The 22,498-nt window shown below is 47.8% G+C and overlaps 1 protein-coding gene and 1 pseudogene across 1 annotated transcript in view; one reads left to right on the top strand and one right to left on the bottom strand.

The window, feature by feature from the left end:
• The window catches only part of LOC134432720 (zinc finger protein 850-like), a 359,084-nt pseudogene that overhangs the window by 52,534 nt on the left and 284,052 nt on the right, over positions 1-22,498 (top strand).
• Positions 17,854-22,498, bottom strand: part of LOC134432729 (zinc finger protein 883-like) — a 28,956-nt gene continuing 24,311 nt past the window's right edge. The window contains exon 6 of the mRNA XM_063181622.1: positions 17,854-18,520. Within this exon, the coding sequence (XP_063037692.1) occupies positions 17,925-18,520 (596 nt within the window). The 3' untranslated portion in view covers positions 17,854-17,924. The remainder of the gene's footprint in view (positions 18,521-22,498) is intronic.

The raw sequence follows: 22,498 nt of genomic DNA, 5'->3' as shown, positions 1-22,498 counted from the left end.
CTTCTCCCTCTGCTCAGGGACAGGAGTCGTTCCCCTGCTGCACCCTGGGCTCTCTCCCACCGGAGACTTCTCCAGGAACTTCTCCAAGCTGAGTCCATCCCACGGGGCACAGCCCCCTCCAAGTGCTGCAGCGTGGGTCACTGTGCCCCGGGGTCGGTCCTGCCAGGACAGGCTGCTCCAGCGGGGCCCTCTGGCCGCGGGGTCACAGCCCCCTCTCAGGCATCGCCGTGCTCAGCGTGGCTGCTCCGGGGGCTGCAGGGGGATCTCTGCATCCCCATGGATCTGCAGGGGGATCTCTGCATCCCCATGGATCTGAAGGGGGATCTCTGCATCCCCCGGGATCTGCAGGGGGACCTCTGCATCCCCGTGGATCTGCAGGGGGATCTCTGCAGCCCCATTGATCTCTGCATCCAGCACCGCCGTTTTTGGAGGCACCAGGAATAGGCTGAACTCTGCCTGAAGCTCTTCTCACATTCCCCAAACCCTTCCCAGCACAGGGAGGGTTTTAACTCCTCACAGCTCCCCAGGCTGCGTTTGCAGCCCCTCCTCGTGTGGCATATCTGGGGCTTTTCCTCCCCGTTGCATTCCTGTGCCGTGGAGCCGTTCCAAATGGCCTCTTCCACGAGGTTCTGTGGCAGGGATTTGTTCTCCCTGGTCTCTGTCCACATCTCACTGCCTGGGGGAGGAAGGACAAGGAGAGGAAGAGACAGGGAGAAGGGAAAAGGAAGAGGCAGAAGGAGAGGAAAGAACAAGAAGGAACAAGGGAGGAAGGCGATGGAAAATGCACGTGATGGATGAAGGACAGAATGAGGAGAGGAAGGAAGGTGGTCAAGGAGAAGATGGGATTTGCCTCCATGCCAGAGGGAAGGGGAAGGAGATCCCCCCAGTCCATCCTTGGCAGGATGGCGTTGGCAGTGAGGCTGTCCTGCAGCGGTGCTGGGCTGGGAGATGGAGCAGCAGAGAGGGGAAAGGGGCAGTGATTCCTCCTGCCCTGCCTGGCTGTCCCAGCCTGGAGCGTCCTGGCGCTGCCGAGGCCCTTGGAGCGTCCGGCACTCCGGAGCCCGAAGCTCACGGCTGCTTTATAAAGCTGACAAAGTCAGCAGGATGGGTCTGGGTATGATCTGCAGCAAACTGGGTTTATTGGTACAGGAACAGGGGACAGAGCTGAGCAGGGCCCAGGGACAAAGACAGGGTGCAAGCTGAGGGCACAGGGGGTTTTTATATGGGGTAGTGAGGGTGGAGCTGAGGGTCAGGGTCCAATGGATATGGGGGAAAATGGGGCAAAGGAGGGGTTAAGGGTCGGGTCAGCTAATGGGGAAACACGAGCAGAGGAATGCAGTAAATTAGGGCCAATGGAGGGACAGAGAGGGAGAACATTCTAGGGACTAACCAAAGATGGGTAACATGGGTTGAACTAGGGTAATTAGGCCAAGGGGCCAATGGGGTAACATAACTTTCCAGAAATCAGCATGTGCCTGCAAAGCAAGCTTCTCACCATAACCTTGAAATCTATTCTTCTTCTTGAGGACCAGTCCTCCACGGGTGGGAGATTGAGACTCCCATGGGCCTCCACACCAGTGCATCTTCCTTTTCCTTGCAGCCTCTTTCTCCTCTGTCCAGACAAAGTTTAGGATTGACAAATCCTGGCTTTGGGGGAAGAACAAGGGGTGAGCACCTTGGATTTTGTGAGAAATGAGCCTCACTCTTTAGAACTTTTGAGAGTTTAATAAGGAATAATAAGGGACAAATCAGTAATAGCGCTGGGTGCTTGGCGATGGCCAGAGGCACACGGGTTAACCACAGCAACTCTTCTTGTCTCGTTTTCCCATTGTATTGTTCAAATACATATTCATAATGGTTATACACATTCAAACATTTCTTTGAACTCGTTTACATGTTCCAGGAATTCTTTAGGTTGGTTTGACCCACAACTTGCCTTTTTAGAGCACGTGCAGGAATAGTGGATTGCTGTTTTGAGGGTTGTGTGTCACTCCCTCATAAGGGCCCCTGTTCTGTGGTTTCAGCAGGTGACAGTTATTGACAGTGCAAGGGTCAGTGGCAGGGGTCCTCATCACATCCCTTCCTTAAATGTTATCTGACCATGCAGACGGTTTTAGCTATTTCCACAAGTACTTGAAATGAACATTAGCTATTTCACAAATATCTCTGAAGTGTTATTGTCAGTTAGTTACAAAAATAAAAGCATTAGTTATTATTTCGCAACTACAGCTACTTCTGCTAAAGTTAACATTCTAATGCACAACACAGGGCAACCACTTTAATATTTTGCAAAAGCCAAAGCTATAATTGATGTTTTTCACACTGTCCACAAACTAAAATATAATCCATAAATGATGTTCTGAGGATATGAGCTACACAGGGGCCAGGGCATTTTGGCCACGAAAAGCTGACAAATTATACTAGAGCAAAAGCAGTTAAAAGTGATTACAAACGGTACTCTATCAAAATCAGTGTGATTAAGAATATTTTACAGCAGTCAATACCTAATAGCAAAAGCCAACACTACCTAATTATTGATAACAATCCCAGGGCAGGTTTTTCCCTTGCATGGAGCACTTGGGCCTTCCCCGGGCCCCTTCTGCCCTCGTGCAGAGCCAGTGGCATTTTCCAGCACACCCAGTTTGTAACCGAGAGCCGGGTGCAGCCGAGAAGGCTCCAAGCGCCTCCTTCCAGGCTGACTCTGCAGGGGCCGAGGCTGCTCTGGGCTCTGCCAGGGCTCTGCTGGGGCTCAGCTCTGGGCCAGGCTGGGCCCGCTCTCCCCTCACATTGCTCCGGGCAGCTGAGGCACAGCGGGAGAAGGAAGGGACACGGCAAGGCAGTTGAGGGTTAAGAGAGTTTTTATTCAAACAACTGCCATAACAAACAGGCTGTCCTAACTACCATAACTAACTACTAGTGCTAACTACCATAACCAGCTACCAGTGCTAACTACCATAACTAACTAGTTGTCCTGACTACTGTAACTGAAACTGTCCTCAAGTGCTTCATCTCCTCTGCTGCTCCCTAAGTTGCTTTGCTGCAGTGATCAGAGGGGTCAGGCTGGAGAGAGGCTTGGCTGATGATAAAAATGGGTGCTGCCCAAAGGATACAAAGGAAAGAAATGAACTGTTACTTTCCAGAGTCAAGTTCCTCACAGGCTCTGTTGCAACAGGACAAAAGGAAATATGTTGAAACTCAGGAGAGGGAAGCAGGCTCAGATTAGATCTAAGGAAGAATTTTTTAACCAGCAGAGTGGGGAAAAACTGACAGAAGGTGTCCAGAGATGTGGGAGGTGCCTCCTCCCTGGAAACATCCAAGCTCAGGTCAGGCAGGGCTCTGGGCCCCCTGAGCTGCTTGCAGATGTCCCTGCTCGCTGTGGGGCACCAGGCCCAGATGAGCTCCAAAGGAGCCTGCCAAGCCACAGCAGGCGAGGATTCTGCTTGCTCTGCGTGTGGAACGCAGCCAGACTGGAGACTGTCGGAGGGGGCCCCACAAGAAAACCCCTCCCTGGCGCTGCTGCTTCCCTTGCAGCCCCTGGCCCTCAGCTGCAGCAGCTCCTGGGCAGCCCAGCGCCGCTCCTCGTCCGGCTCCAGGCTGCACTCGAGGCAGTCCCGCAGCAGAGCCGACAGGCACTGGGGCTCCTGCAGCTGCGGGGTCCCGTTCTGCCGGATCAGAGCGCGAGCCTGCAGGGAAAGCAAACTCAGCGCTCTGCCGGCTCCCTTCACACCCACACGGGCTCACATCCACCCCAGGGCCTCAGCCCCAGCTCCAGGGGCACTTTCCTCCCTGCCACAGATGCTGCTCAGAGCTCATTTTGCTATGCCAGCCAGAAAACCCAAACCCTGGGGCTGCCACAGCCACTGCAACATCCAAATGATCTCGCCTTGAGAGCCAGTTTCATTGGCTGGCTTTGTTAGTACGAACCTCCATCAGAAATAGCCCATTTTGCTTCTCCAAATGGGGACACCAGATTTACAGGCCATTTTCCAGAGTCAGTGTGGTCTGCCTGTGTTATTTCAGAGGATTCTTACATCAAGTGCATCTCTGCAGTGTCACTGACACTCAAGTAAATGCATTCCTGATGCCCCATCCCAGAAACTGCCAGGCAAGAAACAGGAGGTTTGTGATGCTGAAAGCTCTGGCTTGGTGACATGGAGAAAGTAGCTTTGATAGTGGAACCCTGGAAAAAGTTAAAGATAGAATCTGAAATGTTAGGTTTTGTGCTTTCCCAGATCAACTGCACCTGCGTAAGCAGTGTGATAAATTATATAATTGTTAGATGTGAGGATTGTTTAGTAATGAAATGTAATTATTATATAACCATAAGAAGAATAGTGAGAAACTATGTTGGAAATTCAGAGAGGGGCTAAATTTATGTATACAATAGAACAATATAAGTTTAATAATTAACATGAAATTCATGTAATGATAGAGTAATAAACATGATCATTTCGAATGTATGGTCGGAATCAGATTTGGGTTGAATATACCCCGATTCCCAGAGCTCTTAATAAAAGGCACCGCATATAGTCCCCGTGATTATGTGTTTTTGAACGCTAACATTTTGGCGACCCAGCTGGAACCCTTGTGAGTGCTGCTGAGCGAGTTCGTGACTCGATCACACTCCAGCCGGCACCGAGGGATTCTCGGGGAGCCCATCGGCCGCGACCGCTTCCGCCGCTCACAAACGTCCCCGGAAGAAAAGTAAGGTGCTTTTTACTTTGGTTTTGGGTGCCTGTCAATAAGACGCAGTGAAAGCTACGCTTGGTTGGGCTAAAGGAATTCCTGTTGGTACAAGCCTAGGCGCCGTTCCGTAAGACAATCGCGAAAGCATTGTGGGGTTGGCATTTGTGGTGTATTTGAAATGGAGAAACTTTAAAAGGATTTTGGGCAGTAACACCCCTATCCCGCAAAATTCTCCTTTGGGGTGCTTATTAGCACATTGGAAACAGGGTAACTTTGGGGAAGAATTACATAAAACTAAGTTGATTGATTACTGTAATTCATGGTGGCCAGAATATGCCTTGGAGAATGGCGAAAAATGGCCAAAATATGGTACTCTGCAATATAACACTATTTCGTGGTTAATGTCGTTTCGTAAAGGAAAATGGGATGAAGTACCATATGTTGATCTGTTTTTCTATTTACGGGGAAAGCCAGAATGGCAGCATGAATGTGGATTATTAGTGGTTAAAACATCTGCAAAGTGTGGGGTTTGTGAGGAACGTTGTTTAGAACACTTGGCGTTAAAAGAAAGCTTGAGTAGGGAAAATTATACAGATATTGATTTACAAGTAGCTCCAATAGGAACAAGAGAACCTAACCCTATCCCACCTGTTTCATCTGTCCCTATCCCACTACCTGCTCCTCACCCACCTAGTCCTGAACCTTTCTCGTCTAGTACACCTTTCCCTTTTTATCCTCCTCTCCCATCATCACCTGATCCCTCTTCCTCGGAAGATGAGCAAAACTTAACTGTGATAGAAAGGGGAAAGAGGTATGCGAGTAAAAAAGATAGCAATGGTAATGAATCAGTGATGCCAATAGCCCATAGAATCCGGAGTCGGTCAAATCTTGCACCAGTTGTGCATAGAAAAGGCATAAGCAAACAAAAACGGACTGTTATTGCCCCCTTGCGACAAGGTGTCGGAGTGGAAGGGCCAATATTTGTAAAAGTGCCTTTTTCCTCGGCAGACTTAGTTATTTGGAAACAGTCAGCCGGAACTTACAGAGAAAATCCTGATAAAATGGCACGCGTAGTAAAATGGTTATAAAAACTCAAAATCCTGACTGGGATGACATACAAGTAATATTAGATACTCTGATGGATTCTGCTGAAAAGGAAATGGTACTTAAGGCAGCCAAAGAGAGGGCAAGAGAAGATATTAGAAATGGACTAGTAACAGGGAGTTTAGATGTGAATTTCCCAATTGAGGATCCAAATTGGGACCCTAATTTATTTTGCGATATGAGGAAATTACAGAAATAACAAAAGTGGATCCAAAAAGGAGTTCAGAACGCTGTGCCCAAAACTATAAATTGTTCCAAACTATATGAGGTTTGACAGGAAAAGAAGGAATCTCCCACTGCGTTTTTGGAAAGGCTTAAGGAGGTAGCAAGGAAATATACAGACTTCCATATGGATACAGAGCAAGCAAAGGTTCACCTCGCTCTCATATTCTTGGGCCAATCACAGGACGACATTCGTAGAAAATTGCAAAAATTAGAAGGGGAAGAATTAAGGAATTTGGATAAGTCACTTGAGGTTGCTTGGAAGGTATATAACAATCGGGAAAAAGAAGCTAGTAAAAGGCAGCAGCAGAATCTTTTGGCAGTAATACAGGGGAAAGGGAACCCAAATTTCAGCGGACGTAACAGGAGTGGTCGGGGTAGGAGACCAGTTACCCAGGGGTTAAGCCTGCATCAATGTGCGTATTGTAAGCGGGAGGGGCATTGGAAGCTAAATTGTCCAAGCTTGAATAACCAGTTTGACCAGGACAATCAGTTCCAGCAGGCTACCAAGGAGATGATCCTGGGGGAGTATGCCAGCTGACTAGACGTAGAACCGGTAGAACAAGTTAAGGAACCTGTTATAAATATACAGTTAGGGCATAAAGAGGTCAGATTTCTAATAGATATGGGAGCTACTTTTTCTGTATTGAATGATTTGCAAGGACAAATTTGGGACAAGGAAGCGACAATAGTCAGCGCTACAGGGAAAGAGGAAAAACGGCCATTCCTGCAACCCCTAGATTTGTGTTTTGGAAACAAGGTTATAACACATGAATTTTTATACCATACCTGAGTGTCCAATTCCGCTTTTAGGGAGAGATTTGCTAGCGAAACTTGATGTGGTAATAACCTTTGAAAATGGAGAGCTTATAATGAAAATACCTGAATCAAAGATGGGACAGATATTAATGATCAAAGAAAAACCTGTTCCCTCTATCCCTAGGGAGGTAGAAGATGCAGTGATTCTCTCTGTATGGGAGACAGATATACCAGGGAAATCTAAATTGGCACAACCAGTGCATGTAGAGTTAAAAGAAGGGGCAAGGGCTGTACAAGTCAAACAATATCCCATAAAACCAGAAGCACGGCAAGGAATAGTAAAGAATTATTGAGAAATTCTTGAAATACCGAATTTTAGAAGAATGTGAATCAGAATTTAATACACCAATATTTCCAGTACAGAAGGCAAATGGTGAATATAGATTAGTGCAGGATTTGAGAGCAATAAATAAAATAACAAAGGACATTTATCCAGTGATATCAAATCCTTATACATTGCTAACATCCATAAAGGAGATATATAAATGGTTTACCGTAATTGATTTAAAAAATGCCTTTTTCTGCATCCCCCTTGACAAAGAAAGTAGGAAACTGCCTTTGAGTGGGAAAACCCAGGGAACAGAAGAAAGACCCAGCTCACCTGGACACGATTACCACAAGGATACAAGAACAGTCCGACCCTATTCGGAAACCAACTGGCAAAGGAACTGGAGATTTGGACTGAAAATGGGCAAGTACCAAGAGATCAATACTTATTGTTGCAGTATGTTGATGATATACTAATAGCTACAGAAGAAAGAGCAACCTGTATAAAGATAACCATTGAGATTTTAAATTCACTGGGAATGGGAGGCTATAAAGTATCCAGAGGAAAGGCACAAATCGCACAACAGACTTTGATTTACCTGGGATCACAGTACTAGGTACTAACCGTATCCAAGCTATTTGTGCTATTCCAGATCCCCAGAATTTACATGAGCTGCGAGTCTTCCTCGGGATGGCAGGATGGTGTCGCTTGTGGATCATGGACTATGGACTGATCGCGAAACCCCTGTATGAAGCTCAGAAGATGCAGCCATTTACCTGGGGCAAACCACAGAAAGAAGCCTTCCTAAAATTAAAGGAAGCACTGACAACTGCTCCAGCACTAGGGTTACCTAATCTGTCTAAAGATTTTCAGCTGTTTGTACATGAAAGGCTGTGCCTAGCACTAGGAGTTCTGACCTAATGTCTGGGAAGCTGGAAAAGGCCGGTGGGCTACTTTTCCAAACAACTCGACAACATAAGTGCCAGGTGGCCCCCATGTCTGCGGGCAGTTGTAGCTACTGTGATCCTGATACAAGAAGCCAGGAAACTTACTATGGGAAGGCACATAGATGTCTATGTACCACACATGGTAACCACTGTCTTAGAACAAAAGGGGGGCCATTGGCTATCTCCCAGCAGGATGATGAAATTCCAGGTAGTCCTGACTGAGCAGGATGATGTCACATTAAAAACAACTAACCTTTTGAATCCTGCTTTGTTCCTAGGTACCACAACTGAAGAAGGCCCATTAGAACATGATTGTGTAGAAGTAATAGAGTACACCTATTCAGCAAGAGAAGACCTGAAAGACATCCCACTAGAGCAGCCGGAGTGGGAGCTGTTTACAGATGGGAGCAGCTTTGTGGAAAACGGAACCAGATACGCTGGATATGCGGTAACAACAGTCAATACAGTAGTGGAGGCAAAGGCATTACCACCAAATACATCTGCCCAGAAGGCAGAACTGATTGCTTTAACCAGGGCACTAGAATTAAGTGAAGGGAAAAAGGTAAATATCTGGACTGACTCAAAATATGCTTTTGGAGTGGTGCATGTACACGGAGCACTGTGGAAAGAAAGAGGACAGTTATCTTCTCGGGGTACGCACATTAAACATCAAGATGCAGTCCTGCAATTGATAAAGGCAGTACAAAAACCTGAACAAGTGGCAATCATACACTGCAAAGCATGCCAACCAGGAAACTCCAAAATCTGTGAGGGAAATTGAAAGGCAGACTGGGCAGTCCGACAGGTTGCTCGAGAGATACAAACAACAATGGCATTGATACCTTTGAAGCATAATGCATCCCAATTCAATTTGCCTCCAAAAGCAAAATATTCAGTAGAAGATGAGAGACTGGCACGTTTGCTAAATGCACAAAAGAATTCAGAGGGATGGTATGTGACCGCACAAGGACAAATAGTGGTACCCCCCCAGATAATGAGAGAAGTTCTACAAATTAAACATAACGAATGTCACTGGGGAGCAGAGGCATTGGTAAAATTGCTAAAGCAGAGTTTAATTTCAGTATGGATGTTAACAATGGCAAAATCAGTAATATCAAAATGTGATATCTGCTTAAAAAACAACCCTGTGGCTAGGCGACAGGCACAGCTAGGAAGAATTCGGATAGAAATAGAGCCAGGAGACTACTGGCAGGTAGATTTTGTAGAACTACCAAGAACCCAAGGATACAAATACCTGTTAGTGGGGGTTGACACATTCTCTGGGTGGCCAGAAGCCCTTCCCTGTCGCACGAACCAAGCAAAGGAAACAGTTAAGTGGTTACTACAGGAGATTATTTCCAGATTTGGGGTACCCCTAGGGGTATCATCAGATAGGGGACCCCATTTCATAGCTACAGTAGTAAGAGAGGTAAGTAGATTACTAGGGATAACTTAGGACCTCCACACACCATGGAGACCCCAGTCAAGTGGACAGGTAGAGAGGATGAATCAGACACTAAAAAGGCAAATCAATAAAATATGCCAAGAAGCCAAATTGCAGTGGCCCCAGGCTTTGCCAATAGCACTGTTGAGGATTCGGATAAAGCCTAGGAGTGGGATGTCAGTCAGTCCTTATGAGATATTGTATGGGAAACGATATGAATCTCCTGAGCCTAACCCTAATGTACATGTCACAGGAAAGCAGGAAGTGTATAATTATGTTCTGTCTCTTGGGAAAACTTTAGCTCGGCTCCGGAGTATCCTCATGTGGAATAGACCACTGACTCTCGAGAACCCAGTTCATAACATACATCCAGGAGACGAGGTGTACATCAAGAACTGGAACGAGGAACTGCTGAAAGAAAGGTGGAGTGGACCCCATCAGGTACTACTGACCACCTTTACAGCAATCAAAGTAGCCGGCATGGAACCCTGGATTCACTATACCCGAGTGAAGAAAGTCCATCCTGGATCACGGACTGTATAAACTCTGGAATCAACAAAGGCTGCAGATAAGATGTGTTTAATTGCTTTCAGAATGCTATCAGTAATTGTGCTAACGTTATGGTCATTAATATCTTTGGGATGTGGAATGCAAAATGATCAACTAACCACTCTTCATTCTAGAATGAAGAGAGAGGTACAAACAGAAACACAGGTGATAAAGGTTTCTAATGCAGTTTGGGCTGAGAATGTAATGATTGGATTAGTCAAAGATTTTGCCAAAATGCAAAACACCAGTAGAATAACTGCCTGTCTGCCAATACCAAAGGCAGCAGGAGACCCAGTAAACTGGGGAATCATAACATCAAAACTACGTGAAATACAAAAGAACAAAACAATTACATGTAAACAGGTACCCAAATTGAGGTCCAGGACAATTTGTATGGGCAGCAAGTGATGGTACCTGGACAACACATCTGCCTGTAGACGGGAAAGTAAAGGAGATTACTCTAGGCCTCCCAACCTTATGTCCAATTTGGAAAAAGTCCCCATTTAATGGAAAACATGAACTTCTGCAGATAAGAGCAAGACGAGAAGTTCTAGACAATGAAAATCCAGATGACACTTGGCAAGAACCCTCTAGTGGAGTGAAATTTGGATGGGCCCTAGAGTCATTGCTTGGTCCTATAGCAAACTATCAGAGTAGAGAGATGCTGTACAAACTTAGAGGTCAGGTAGATAAACTGGCAAAAGTCACCCGGGAAGGATTTAAAGAATTAAATATACAATTACAAGCCACCACAAAAATGACTTTACAAAATCGATTAGGCCTAGATTTGTTATTCCTGAAAGAGCATGGAGTATGTGGATTTTTAAAGGGACAAGTTGATAATTGCTGCGTTCATATCCCAAATGTAACTGCAGATATAGAATATGACATCAATCAGTTGAAACAAATAGAGCATGAAGCACAAGAAGAGCAGAAGGATTTGGCTATGTCCTGGTTTAGAGCAACTTTGGAGAAGAATCCCCCAAAGGAGCTCCGGTGGGAAAAGCAGATCCAATCGGCCCCTCCCCCAAACTGGTCCGGGAGGGAAAAAATACATCCTTGGAGAAAGGTGGAAAAAACCTGTTTATTAAACAATAAAACCAAAACAATATCAAAACAATGAGACCCCTTGCCACTCTAAAAGAGATGACAAACTGAGAAAACCCCGGGTTGAAGCTCAGCTCACTCAGTCTCTGATCAGTCCCTCCGGTGCTGGAATTGTCGCAGGCCAGGCCCGGCCTGGTGGGCCACAGCTGCAGCTGCCGGTGCTCCCCTGGGTGTTCAGTCCAGAGCAGTTTCAAGAGGACCAAAGAAAAAGGAAAAAAAAACAGTCCAGGGAACTTCTTTGCCTCAGCTAGCTAAAACTAACTAAAAAGCAAAAGAAGAGCTCTCTGCCCCGCTGTCTGTCCGTAGACAACACGGTCCAGGAGCAGGAATGTGGAGGAGTGAGTGCAGTGTCTGAAAACAAACTGCGCGCTTCTTCTCTCCCCCCCTTCACTCTCTGGAACACTCTTAAAGGTACAAAACTTATTATTATTCAACATAAACAGAATGAGACGATTGGGGATAAAAGCATCATATAGTCAACCCAGGACAGGCTACAAGCTGGTTAGGAAAAATCTTTAAAGGATTAGGGTGGAATGTGAGTTCATGGATTAAATCTATCATTGAGAGTGTGATAATCTTACTAATTGTATTCTTAGCAATTTGGTTAGTTTACAGCATCTTAAAGGGAGAGATACAGAAGAAAACGTCCTGGAACTGGAGGATAATAAAGGCACTAACATGAGATCCATGCCCACCATCTTCTGGTTCTCCAGTTCGTAACAGCATCCACAACAATGTTTACATCAACCCTGGATTTGAAGAACCAAGTACGAACCGAGGAATAAAGGACTGTATCAAGTGAAAACATTTACACCTATAGTGAAGTGAAAATGCTTTCAAAGTGGGGAGAATGATAGTGGAGCCCTGGAAAAAGTTAAAGATAGAATCTAAAATGTTAGGCTTTGTGCTTTCCCAGATCAACTGCACCTGTGTAAGCAGTATGATAAATTATATAATTGTTAGATGTGATGATTGTTTAGTAATTAAATATAATTATTATATAACCATAAGAAGAATAATGAGAAACTATGTTGGAAATTCAGAGAGGGGCTAAATTTATGTATACAATAGAACAATATAAGTTTAATAATTAACATGAAAGTTATATAACGCTAGAGTACAAAAACATGATCATTTCGGATGTATGGTCGGAATCAGATTTGGGTAATACCCCGATTCCCAGAGCTCTTTAATAAAAAGCACCGCATATAATCCCCCATGATTATGTGTTTTTGAACGCTAACACCTTTATGGTAACACCAGGTGAGGATCTTACACATAACATGTAAATTAATTGAACCTGAATAAATTGGCTGCCACATCCAGAGATTTGACCAAATTACAACAACCATTGCAGTCATCCTTATTGATATTGAGAACCAGTGGTTGCTATCAAACATTTTACCAGTTGGGGAGAAAGTAAATGTAAATGATCACAAATTGGTAATTGATGCACTCGGTGATACACAAAACAACGTTTCTTTGGCTCTCAGCTGTATCCAGGCACAATTGTGGATGCAGTCAGTTGCTGCCTCAATTATAAGAGCAGGTGAAGAAGGCACTTTTCCCACTAAAATTCGGTAAATAATCTGGGATAGTGCCACTGACTTTGAAAGAGAATTCCAATCCTGGCGGAACTTAGTGAATTTTACCTATGACCCCATTTCAAATACAGCCAATTTTTGTGTTAACCATACACAGTGCCTCAGAGCATTTGATTTTCCCTGGTATAGCATTAGAACTGAATTACGAAGGAGCTATTCTCTATCCCATAGAGAATGGGACCGTCAAATTGGTGAGAAATGGCAAACTGTTAATTTAGAATCTTGTATTGTCCGAGAACAACAAGGGCTCATCTGTGAAAGCAATGCAATCATAGCTCAAGACATTTGTTTAGACACAGAGCAAAATATCTGTCATTTTGAAATTTGTCCTAACAAGACTTCTGAAACAGTCCTTATATACATAGGCAATAGATGTGCATGCTTTAGAACCATTTATGATTTTGTATTTGTAGAGAATGTTGTAGTAGATACTAAAAATCTTTCAAATTTCTGTGCTTGTAACTTTACCAAGATTACAGGATGTGATTTCTCTTATGAAGCTCCAGTTACCTCTCACTACCTGTTGCAATCTAACTACACACCGATTCACAAACTGATGCCTACTCCTATTGGGATGAATCTCACTTTGGTAAGACAAGTGCTGCTCCATCGAGACTTGGTGGAAATCCTTGAGAAGATTCAGAAAAACGGACAGAAAACCCTGGTGACTGTTCATCACAATGTGAGACAGATATAGCATGCCATGGAAAGAGTGGAGGAAGATGCCGAGCACAGGTGGTGGGATACTCTTTTAGGTGGTTTCCTGCTGCCACGGGTGCCCTGAACAGTGTGTGCCATGCCATTGTTATCCTTTTGACTCTACTTCTGTTTGGTTTTATTTTATCAGCAGTCCCATTTGTTATGAATTGGAGCATAAAACAGCTGACAAGATTGATGTCTATAGTTAATGCACACAACTTGGCTGAGGTCTTCTACACTGTGGACATCCAAAGACTTTGACAAAAGGCAATTATGAATGAAGCATGTGTTGTGGAATAATTCCTGATTTCCATTTATGATTTTGTGGGAATTAATTTTGATTTTTAGTAAATTGTTTTAGAAAATATTTTTTAAAATTAATGCTTGTATTATGTTTTGTTTATTGCTTTTGCTTTTGATTATTTGTGACTGGTTTCAACCATTTGAAAATTGTTATAAAGGTAATATGGTTTTAATTAACCAACAATTTGTGAAAATTGTTATGATAATCAATATTAAATATGTTTGTTTTTTCCCCTTTTTCTCCTCCTTTTCCTGTCCTTTCTTTCCCCTCTCTCTCTCTCTTTTTCCTCTCTTTCTGACATCCCTATTTTTCTGGGTTATACTACCAACGTACTGCGAGTTCTGCAGACTCATCAACGATGCTCCGGAGTTCTGCTGATGAAGATCCCTCAAGACAATCGTGAGTCATGGGGTCGTGTGTGAGAGTCTGTCCAAATTTTCCCTCATCTGCCTCACAATCGTCATTGGGGGACCACTGAAGAGAAGACCCCCCTGTCTTAAATCTCTGGCTCCAAGGGAGAAAGTCATGTGCCTGAGACCTGAGAGCATTGCTAAGCCATTGCTCTCACAGGTGTTGTTTGCTGTGTGCTACACTGACCAAGGAGAAGAAGAATGGGGCACTGTGCCCTTTGAGCAACAACAGCCTTGGAAGCTGTCCCACCCCTCGGCCTGGCTGGACTTCTCCTGAGTTTCAGGTGGTGCCCCCACAGAAGACCCTCACCTGTTTTACAACCACCGTGACAGACTGAGATGTAAGGAGCCTCTCCATCAAGGACTGAGACATGGAACCCCCATGTGAAAAGGCCCCTCTGCTCCTTCCAAGGACCGGGACTGAAACCCCCAGCCCGGGGAGGTGTGTGGGGGAGGCAAGCTGACCAAAGCGAGATGTTTGCCTGCAGGTTGTGACCCCTGGACCAAGAAGACAATGGCTCCCATTTACTGCTGAACGCATGGACTACCTGTTACATTTGTTCCTTATTGTATCTGTTTCCCTCCCCTCGCAATTTCCAATGGAGTTATCATAATATAAACCTCTGAGTTAGTGAGAGACTTCGAGATCTCCCCAACGTAACAGGCGGATCCTCGACTGGACTGGACCAAAGGACTTCATCTCTACGTTTGGTAGCTCTATCCCTCTCTTTCTCTCTCTCTCTCTTTTGTCTTTCTCTTCCCCCATCTTTTTCTCTCCCTTAGTCCCTCTATCACATTTTGTTGTGCTCATTCAATAAAGGTGCATTTGTTTCAATTATCATTGCAAACCCCCTTGTACCATGTCGGTTCTTTGTGCATCCTGAGATCAAATCCATGAACCACCACAAAACTCATCCATGAGAACGGATCGTGACACCCCCTGAGGACCCCTCCCCAAATTCCCCCCCAAAGGCCCCCAGCACCCCCAGACCCTGCTAAAACCCCCACAAGTTCCCCCCAGACCCTTCCCAAATCTCCCTCAAATGTCCTTAAGACCCCTCCCCAAATTCCCCTCATGACCCCTCCAGGACCCCTCACCTGTCCCTGCGCCTCCTCAGCAGCTCCCGGAGCCCCCCGTCCTCTCCCAGCGCCTCCCGCAGGACCCGCCCGAGCCCGGGGCGGCTCCCGGGGGTCCCTGAGGGGGTCCCTGAGGGGGTCCCGGGGGCGGGGGGGGGAGGGGGCGCCCGTTCCATGCCTGGCCCCATAGTCAGGAGGCGCCTCTTCGGGCTCGGCTCTGATTGGCTGGAGCGGTACGGGGAGGGCGGGAGTTGCTGAGGGGAGTTGGCCGGTGAATGGTTGCTTTCATAGAGGGCACGGTGATTGACATTAGATGGGCGGGGTAGGCAGGCTTTGCCGAGGGGAGGCGTGCGGTGATTGGTTGGATAGAGGCAAAGAAGGCAGGAGTTGCACAGGGGAGACACCCGCTGATTGGTTGGTTCAGCTCGAGAGAGGCGGGAGTAGCTGAGGGGAGGCGTGCGGTGATTGGTTGGTTTGGGGCGGGTGCGCCATGATTCATTATTTTGGGAGATGAAGCGTGGTGATTGGATGGTTTGGAGTGGGGCACGTCACTATTGGCTTGGAAATGCCCAGCATTTTTTAGGGAACACACCCAGTTCTTTGGGGAAAAACTCTTGGATTTTTAGGGAAAAATTCCCGTTTTTTGCAGCAGACACATTCCCGAATTTTTTGAACCCACATGACCCCAAATAACCAAAAAACCCCCAAATACTCGAAATAAACCCCAAAGAACCCCAAAACACCCCAAACAAATTAAGATAAACCTAAAAAAACAAAAAAAAGTCAACCCAAACCCAAAAATCCCCAAATGATTTCAAACACACCTAAAAAAACCCTATATACACCAACATTAACCACAAGAACTCCAAATAATTCCAAATAAACCCACATAAACCCAAATAACCCAAACACAAATAATTCCAAATAAACACAAATAATTCCAAATAACCCCAAATAAACAGAAATAAACCAAGTAAAAACCAAGATAAACCCGAAATAGTCATAAATAACCCCAAATAAACCCAAATAAAGCCCAGTTCCTACCATCTTCACCCCAAAACAGATCCCGACCAATCAGAACGCACGGCACTGATGATGATCCACTTGCTGGGCACAAACTCAAGAGCACTGGCCCTGCTCAGCCATTTTCAGCCAATCAGCGCCCGGCCCGACTCTAACTCATCACTTGCCAGCCACTGACCAAGGCCTCTCACTGCGGTAAATCATCAGAGAAAGCACGGGGTAATTTCCAGCCAATCAGAGCGTGTCTCGCTGACGACTCATCAGTTGCCAGGAGCGGAATTTGGGGGGGGGGGGAAGGTGACCCTGGGGATGTGCTGGGGACCCCAAATTAATCCAAAATGGGGTCCGGACCCCAAAACGGAGAAGGAGGGGCCTGGAGCATCCAAAACCAAACACAGGAGAGGTGATTGGGGGAACGATCGGAAAGGGGAGAGTGGGGAAAAGAGGGGGGTGGGAGACCAAAATTGAGCTGGGAGGGGAATGGGACCCCCAAATTGAGGTGGGAGGGGGATGGGGCACCCAAATTGAGCTGGGAGGGGTGTGGGATCCCAAAACTGAGCTGGGAGGTGGATGGTACACCCCAAATTGAGCTGCGATATGGGTGGGACCCCAAACAGCATGAAGCCAATTTTGTTCCTGGACTATGTAAAGTACTTTATGGATATGCAAAAAGTCTAGGAATATGCAACAGGCTGATGTAATGGGAGACAAGGACCATTGGGCAAAGGTTGTTATGGCCACCAAGACCTCCCAGTTATTTTCAGGGACACCCCTTAATTAATCTGGTTGAATTACATCAGCCTGTTGCATATTCATAGACCCTCATGCATATCCATAAACTAATCTACATATTTCAGGAACTATTTTACATGGCCCATCCTTGGAGGTGTCTCCCCATTTCAGGAGCCCCCACTGAAATGGAAAATGAAAACCCTCTCCCTTTGATGATGATGATGATGATGATGATTATGATATTAATCAATTTTGAAATTAAGGGGCTCTCAGGCAAACATACAGGAGTAGAAATAACAGTTCTTTATTAGGAAAAATTAAAAATACAAATGCAGTAGTACAAACAAAAAAAAAAAACAGTGACACAGTCAGAATCCTCTGGGAATCCAGTGAAAAAGGTTGATCCTCTAGGAATCCAGCGGAGAATGTGGCTGATCCTTTGCAATCCAGTGGAAAAAAGGGCTGATCCTTTGGGAATCCATTTCTTATCCCCCAAAGATAGGGCAAAGGCAGGGCCATGGAGTTTTTATTGGCTATCCCAAGGGTGGAGTTGGGGTTGGGGTCAGGGGAGGAGTTCCTAGCAACACAAGAAGGGTGAGATCAAATTCTTGCCTCTTAGCAACAGCAGCACTCCACACAGAACCTGTCCCCAAATCCTAAATTCCCTCTAAAACAACTGAGAAATTATGGAACTGCAGATATATTCGAACCTTCATTTAATCCAGTTTTGGGTGTTTTTAAAGGATGAAGGTGAAGCAGAGGAAAATTAAGGCCAAACCAAAAGGCAAAGAAGCCAGGTGTGTTCCCAACATGGATCACAGGGAATGTGAGTGACCAGGGCTGTGCCGAAAGTGCCTCCTCCAGTGGGGGGTGGAGCTGGAGCAGCGCACGAAGCTCTGCCCACAGTCGGGGCACTCACAGGGCTTCCCTTAGTGGTGCCTCCGTTGGTGTTGGGTCAACTGAGAGCTCCTGGAGAAGCTCTTCCCACACTGGGGACACTCGTAGGGCCTCTCCCCAGTGTGGATGCGCCGGTGGGTGACGAGGGTGGAGTTGTGCTTGAATCCCTTCCCACAGTCGGGGCATTGGAAGGGCCTCTCCTCTCTGTGAATCCAATAGTGCTGGAGGAGATAGGAGCTGATCTTAAACCTCTTCCCACACTTGGAACACTCATAGGGCCTCTCCTCAGTGTGGGTCCTCTGGTGCTGGATGAGGCTAGAGCTCTGGCTGAAGCACTTCCCGCACATGGAACACTTGTACGGCCTTTCTCCAGTGTGGATCCTCTGGTGCTTCATGAGGCTGGAGCTCTGGCTGAATCTCTTCCCACACTCCCCACATTCATGGGGCTTTTCCCCAGTGTGGATCCTCTGGTGCTGGATCAGGTGGGAGCTCCGGCTGAAGCACTTCCTACACTCAGAACACTCATAGGGCTTCTCCCCAGTGTGGATCCTCTGGTGCACAATCAGGTTGCAGTTCCGCCTGAAGCTCTTCCCACACTCCACGCATGTGTGGGGCTTCTCCCCATCATTGAGCTGCTCATGGAGCACCAGCTCCGAGCTCTGCCTCCGTCTCCGGCCGCCTTCCCGGCCCAGGCTGGCTCTTTCCCCCTCAGATCCCCGCCGGCTGCGTTTGCAGCCCCTCCTCGTGTGGCATCTCCGGGGCTTTTCCTCCCCATTGGCTTCCTGCGCCGTGGAGCCGCTCAAAGCGGCCTCTTCCACCAGGTTCTGCCGCGGGCATTTGTCCTCCCTGCTCTCCATGCTCACCTCCTGCTCTGGGGGAGGAAGGACAAGGACAGGATGGGATTTGCCTCTGTGCCACAGGCAAGGGCAAGGAGATCCCCCCAGGGCTGAGCTGCAGTCGGGGCCATGCTGGGCTGGGAGATGGAGCAGCACAGAGGGGAAAGGGGCACTGACTTCCTCCTCACCTGCCTCAGTGTCCCGGGGCATCTTCCTCTTCCTTGCAGCCTCCCAGGGGTTGGCAATGGGAAATCCTGGTTTGGGGAAAACAAGGGATGAGCGTGCTTGTAGGACTGTCGGGGGGTAGGACGGTCGGGACAGATGGAGACGAGAGATCTCTGCAGCCAGGTCGTGGAACTTGCAGTTTATTGCAAAGGGCCTGGGTGCAGGGCCCTGCTTGGTGCTGCCAGGCACAGCTCAGAGCAAGGCTGAGAGAAGAGAGGGGTAGAGAGGATGAGAGGGTAAAAGAGTAAGACAGGCAAGAGCATAAGAGAGTAAGGTTCCTGTTACAACACAATAAATTTTGTTCTGTGTTGAATATTCTATTTCTCACCAACCAATCTAGTACAAGATACAAATCCTGCAGCATTTACATACAGCCTGTAAGAATCATTACATCACCATACTGTGTTACATTTTACACCCTAAAAACTCCTCTTTGGACTCCTTCTGCTGAGCTAATAGGGTCTGGATCTGTCTGCAAGCAGAGGGAATTGTTTCATCAAAAGGGGATTACCTTCAGTTGGGCCACACCATTGCTTTCCAGTTGTCACTAACTAAGGTATCTCAGAGCTTGCTTTCATTCCAATCTAACTTATACTTTCTATATTCTCAACATCTTTTGCAAGACAATCGTATTTATAAGGTTTTCCTCTTTCATCTTCCCCAACACACATTGAGTTTGAAGGTCCCTCTGCCCAAGTCCATCTCTACAAGTCACTGGCCACCTGGGCTCCAGAAAAACCTCCCAAACACCAAGATTCAGCCCTGAAAAAGCCTCCCAGGAGCTCCCGGTCCCTGGTCCCTCCCCTCTGGTGTTCAGGAGGTTCCCCCCTGTCCCAGCTGCTGGGGGTCATGCTTGGATTAGGGGTCCCCATTCTCCTCGGTGCCTGCCCTGCCCAGGCTGCTGGCAGTCCCAGCAATGCCAAAAGCTCCCCCCGCTTCGCTCTCCCCATTTTCGGGATGCTGGGGCTGTTTGGGCTCCCAGGCTCCCTTCTCCCCTCATTCTCTGCTCTGGGCTGCAGTGGCTCCAAGGAGTCCACCCTGCCCCTCTCCAGGCTCTTGAGGCTCCCGCCAATGGCGCCGCTCCCCCCTCTCTGGGCTCCCCCCTTTGGGCTCCTGGGGGACACAGGGCTCTGCTCCTCCAGGCTGCCTCTGCCAGCAGCCGCCACCGTCCCCCCCCGATGTCCCCCCGAGGGGCCATTCCTGCTCAGCCTTGGACTTCTTCATTCTCCAAACATCCCCCAAAACCCCAATCCAGGGACACCCCGGGATATCTGGGCCGAGCTCCCTCTCCCCGCTCACCGGCGCGATGGGGGCGGCGATGATCCCACGGGTGGGGACTGCGAATTCAGGCAGGGATCGACAGCGTGGTTCCCTCAGCTCGGCCTTGATCCACCTTTGTCCCTCTTCTTCCTCTTCCTCCCACTCCTCCCCTTCCTTCCCCACTCCTCCTCTGTCTTATCTCCACCTCCTTCGCCTCTACCACCCCTGCTCTTCCATCCCTTCTCCTCTTCCTCCTCCCTAACCCCACATCCTTCTCCTCCTTCCATTGCTGCTCTCTCTCTGCCGCCATCCCTCCTCTTCCATCCCTCCTCCCCCTGCTCCTCCCCTCTAACCCCACCTCCTCCTCCCCCTTCATCCCTGCCCTTCCCTCCCTCCTCCTCCTCCCCCAGCAGCAGCCACACCCTCGGTGCCCCGTTCCCACAGCCCTCGCAGCCCGCGGCAGGAGCGGGGATGGAGCCGGGACAGGTCGGGATGGGCAGCATGGGGCTCTCGGCTGCTCCCAGCCATAGCGAGCGGGGGGAACCCGGCCCAGGCTAAAGGAGAGGCAAACTGGGCAAACTGGGGGCAGAGTACAAAGCTAAGGATGCAGCAGAAAATGGAGCTGAAAGAGTTATGTTAATATTAACTCCAAACGAGGAAAAACTGGAAATTCTAAAGTTTAGGGAAGCTGAGAAAAAAGAATTAAACAAGATAGGAAGTAAACAAGATAAATCAGGGAACTGGAAACTTCTTGATGGAAGACAATTACTTAATAAAATGTGCTTACTAGGAAAATATTAGAAGACATGCATCAGAAAACCCACTGGGGTACTCAAGCTTTGTGTGATCATTTTTTAAGGAACTATGGGCGCACTGGGATTTTTGGAGTAGCAAAGCAAGTAACTGAAAGATGCTTAATTTGCCAAACGATAAATAAAAACATGATGAGAAAAACAACATTAGGAGGTTGCGAGTTAATGCGCAGACCATTTCAAAGTATCCAAGCAAAAGTTGAGATTTGTTAGGCTCTGGATTTATTCGTTAAAAAACCCGTTTAATCTAGAAGAAAGAGAATATGCCATATCTCAGAGAGGAGATTTTAAGAGAATAAAAATATTTAAAGTATCAGAAACACCTGAGAAAAACAAGACAAGGAAAAGGGGAAATAAAAGGGAGGGGAAAAAAGAGGAAAAATCAGAAAGAGAGTGGGATGCTCTGCAGGTCTTGCCCCCTCCGTTCGCGGCCCAGGCGCCTGTCCCGGGTCCCGGCTCGCTGCCCGCCTCAGCTCCGCCTGCCCCGGTTTCCATCCCAGGTGCGGCCTCACTGCCCAGGGCAGCTCCACCTGCCCCGGCGCTGTCGCTCAATTTGTGTGCCCTGCTCCCACTGCCTGGACCGCGGCTGCTCTGCCGGCCATGCTGGGGAAGATGGGGGTTGCTCTGTCCTGCCGCCTGCTTCGAGGTCACCGCGCCCACCGCACCCAGGGTGGGTCCCAGCCATCCCATCCCCGGCTGCCCTGCCCGTGCCACCTGCGCTGGGCACCGCCGCTGCTGCCGGGCTCTCCCACCTGCCTTTGCTCTGCTGGGAGCTGCTGGATCAGCCGCCATCAGCCATGTGGGGGCTACCCACACTCCGCCTCGGGCTCCACGGGAAGATCCCCCTCTGCCGATTCCGGCAACAGACCCTGCCCACACTCCCACCGAGCCTCAGCGGGATATCCTCCCCTGACCCCGTCCTGCTCTGAGTTACGGCCCCTTGGTAACCACAGCTCCGGCTGTTCAGGGAAACTCTCTCTCTCTACAGGAAGCAACATTTTGAAACACTAGGAGCTCAGTTAAAAGGCAGCCCTCTCCAAATTCTTTCCCAAAACACGGGAGAAAGGCTGGAGAAGGTAAAAAAGTGAAAGAGTTAGCTGAAGGGATTGCTCTATTTCCGTTCAGAGAGGTTCCCATGGGAGGGATGCGCTGGCCCGCCCCGCGGGAGCCACCAGCGCCCCTGCCGGCCGTGCCCGGAACTGAAGCCAAGGGCAAAGCGCCACAGCCAAAAGGCCGGGACTGGGTCCGGGCTCTGTTTGCTGTCAGTGCCGCAGCTGTTGGTGTTTGTTTGCTTTATTATACACACTAGTAAAAAACTGGTATTCCTATTCCCATATCTTTGCCTGAGAGCCCCTTCATTTCACTAGTCTAAAAATTTAGAGGGACGGGGTTTGCATTCTCCATTCCAAGAGAGGCTTTTTCTGCCTTCCCGAGCAGACACCTCTCTTGTAAAGAAAGACAACAACCAACAGG

Source organism: Melospiza melodia, assembly GCF_035770615.1.
Source record: "Melospiza melodia melodia isolate bMelMel2 chromosome 7 unlocalized genomic scaffold, bMelMel2.pri SUPER_7_unloc_1, whole genome shotgun sequence".
Lineage (NCBI taxonomy): Eukaryota > Metazoa > Chordata > Aves > Passeriformes > Passerellidae > Melospiza > Melospiza melodia.
This window is presented reverse-complemented; position numbering and strand designations above follow the sequence as displayed.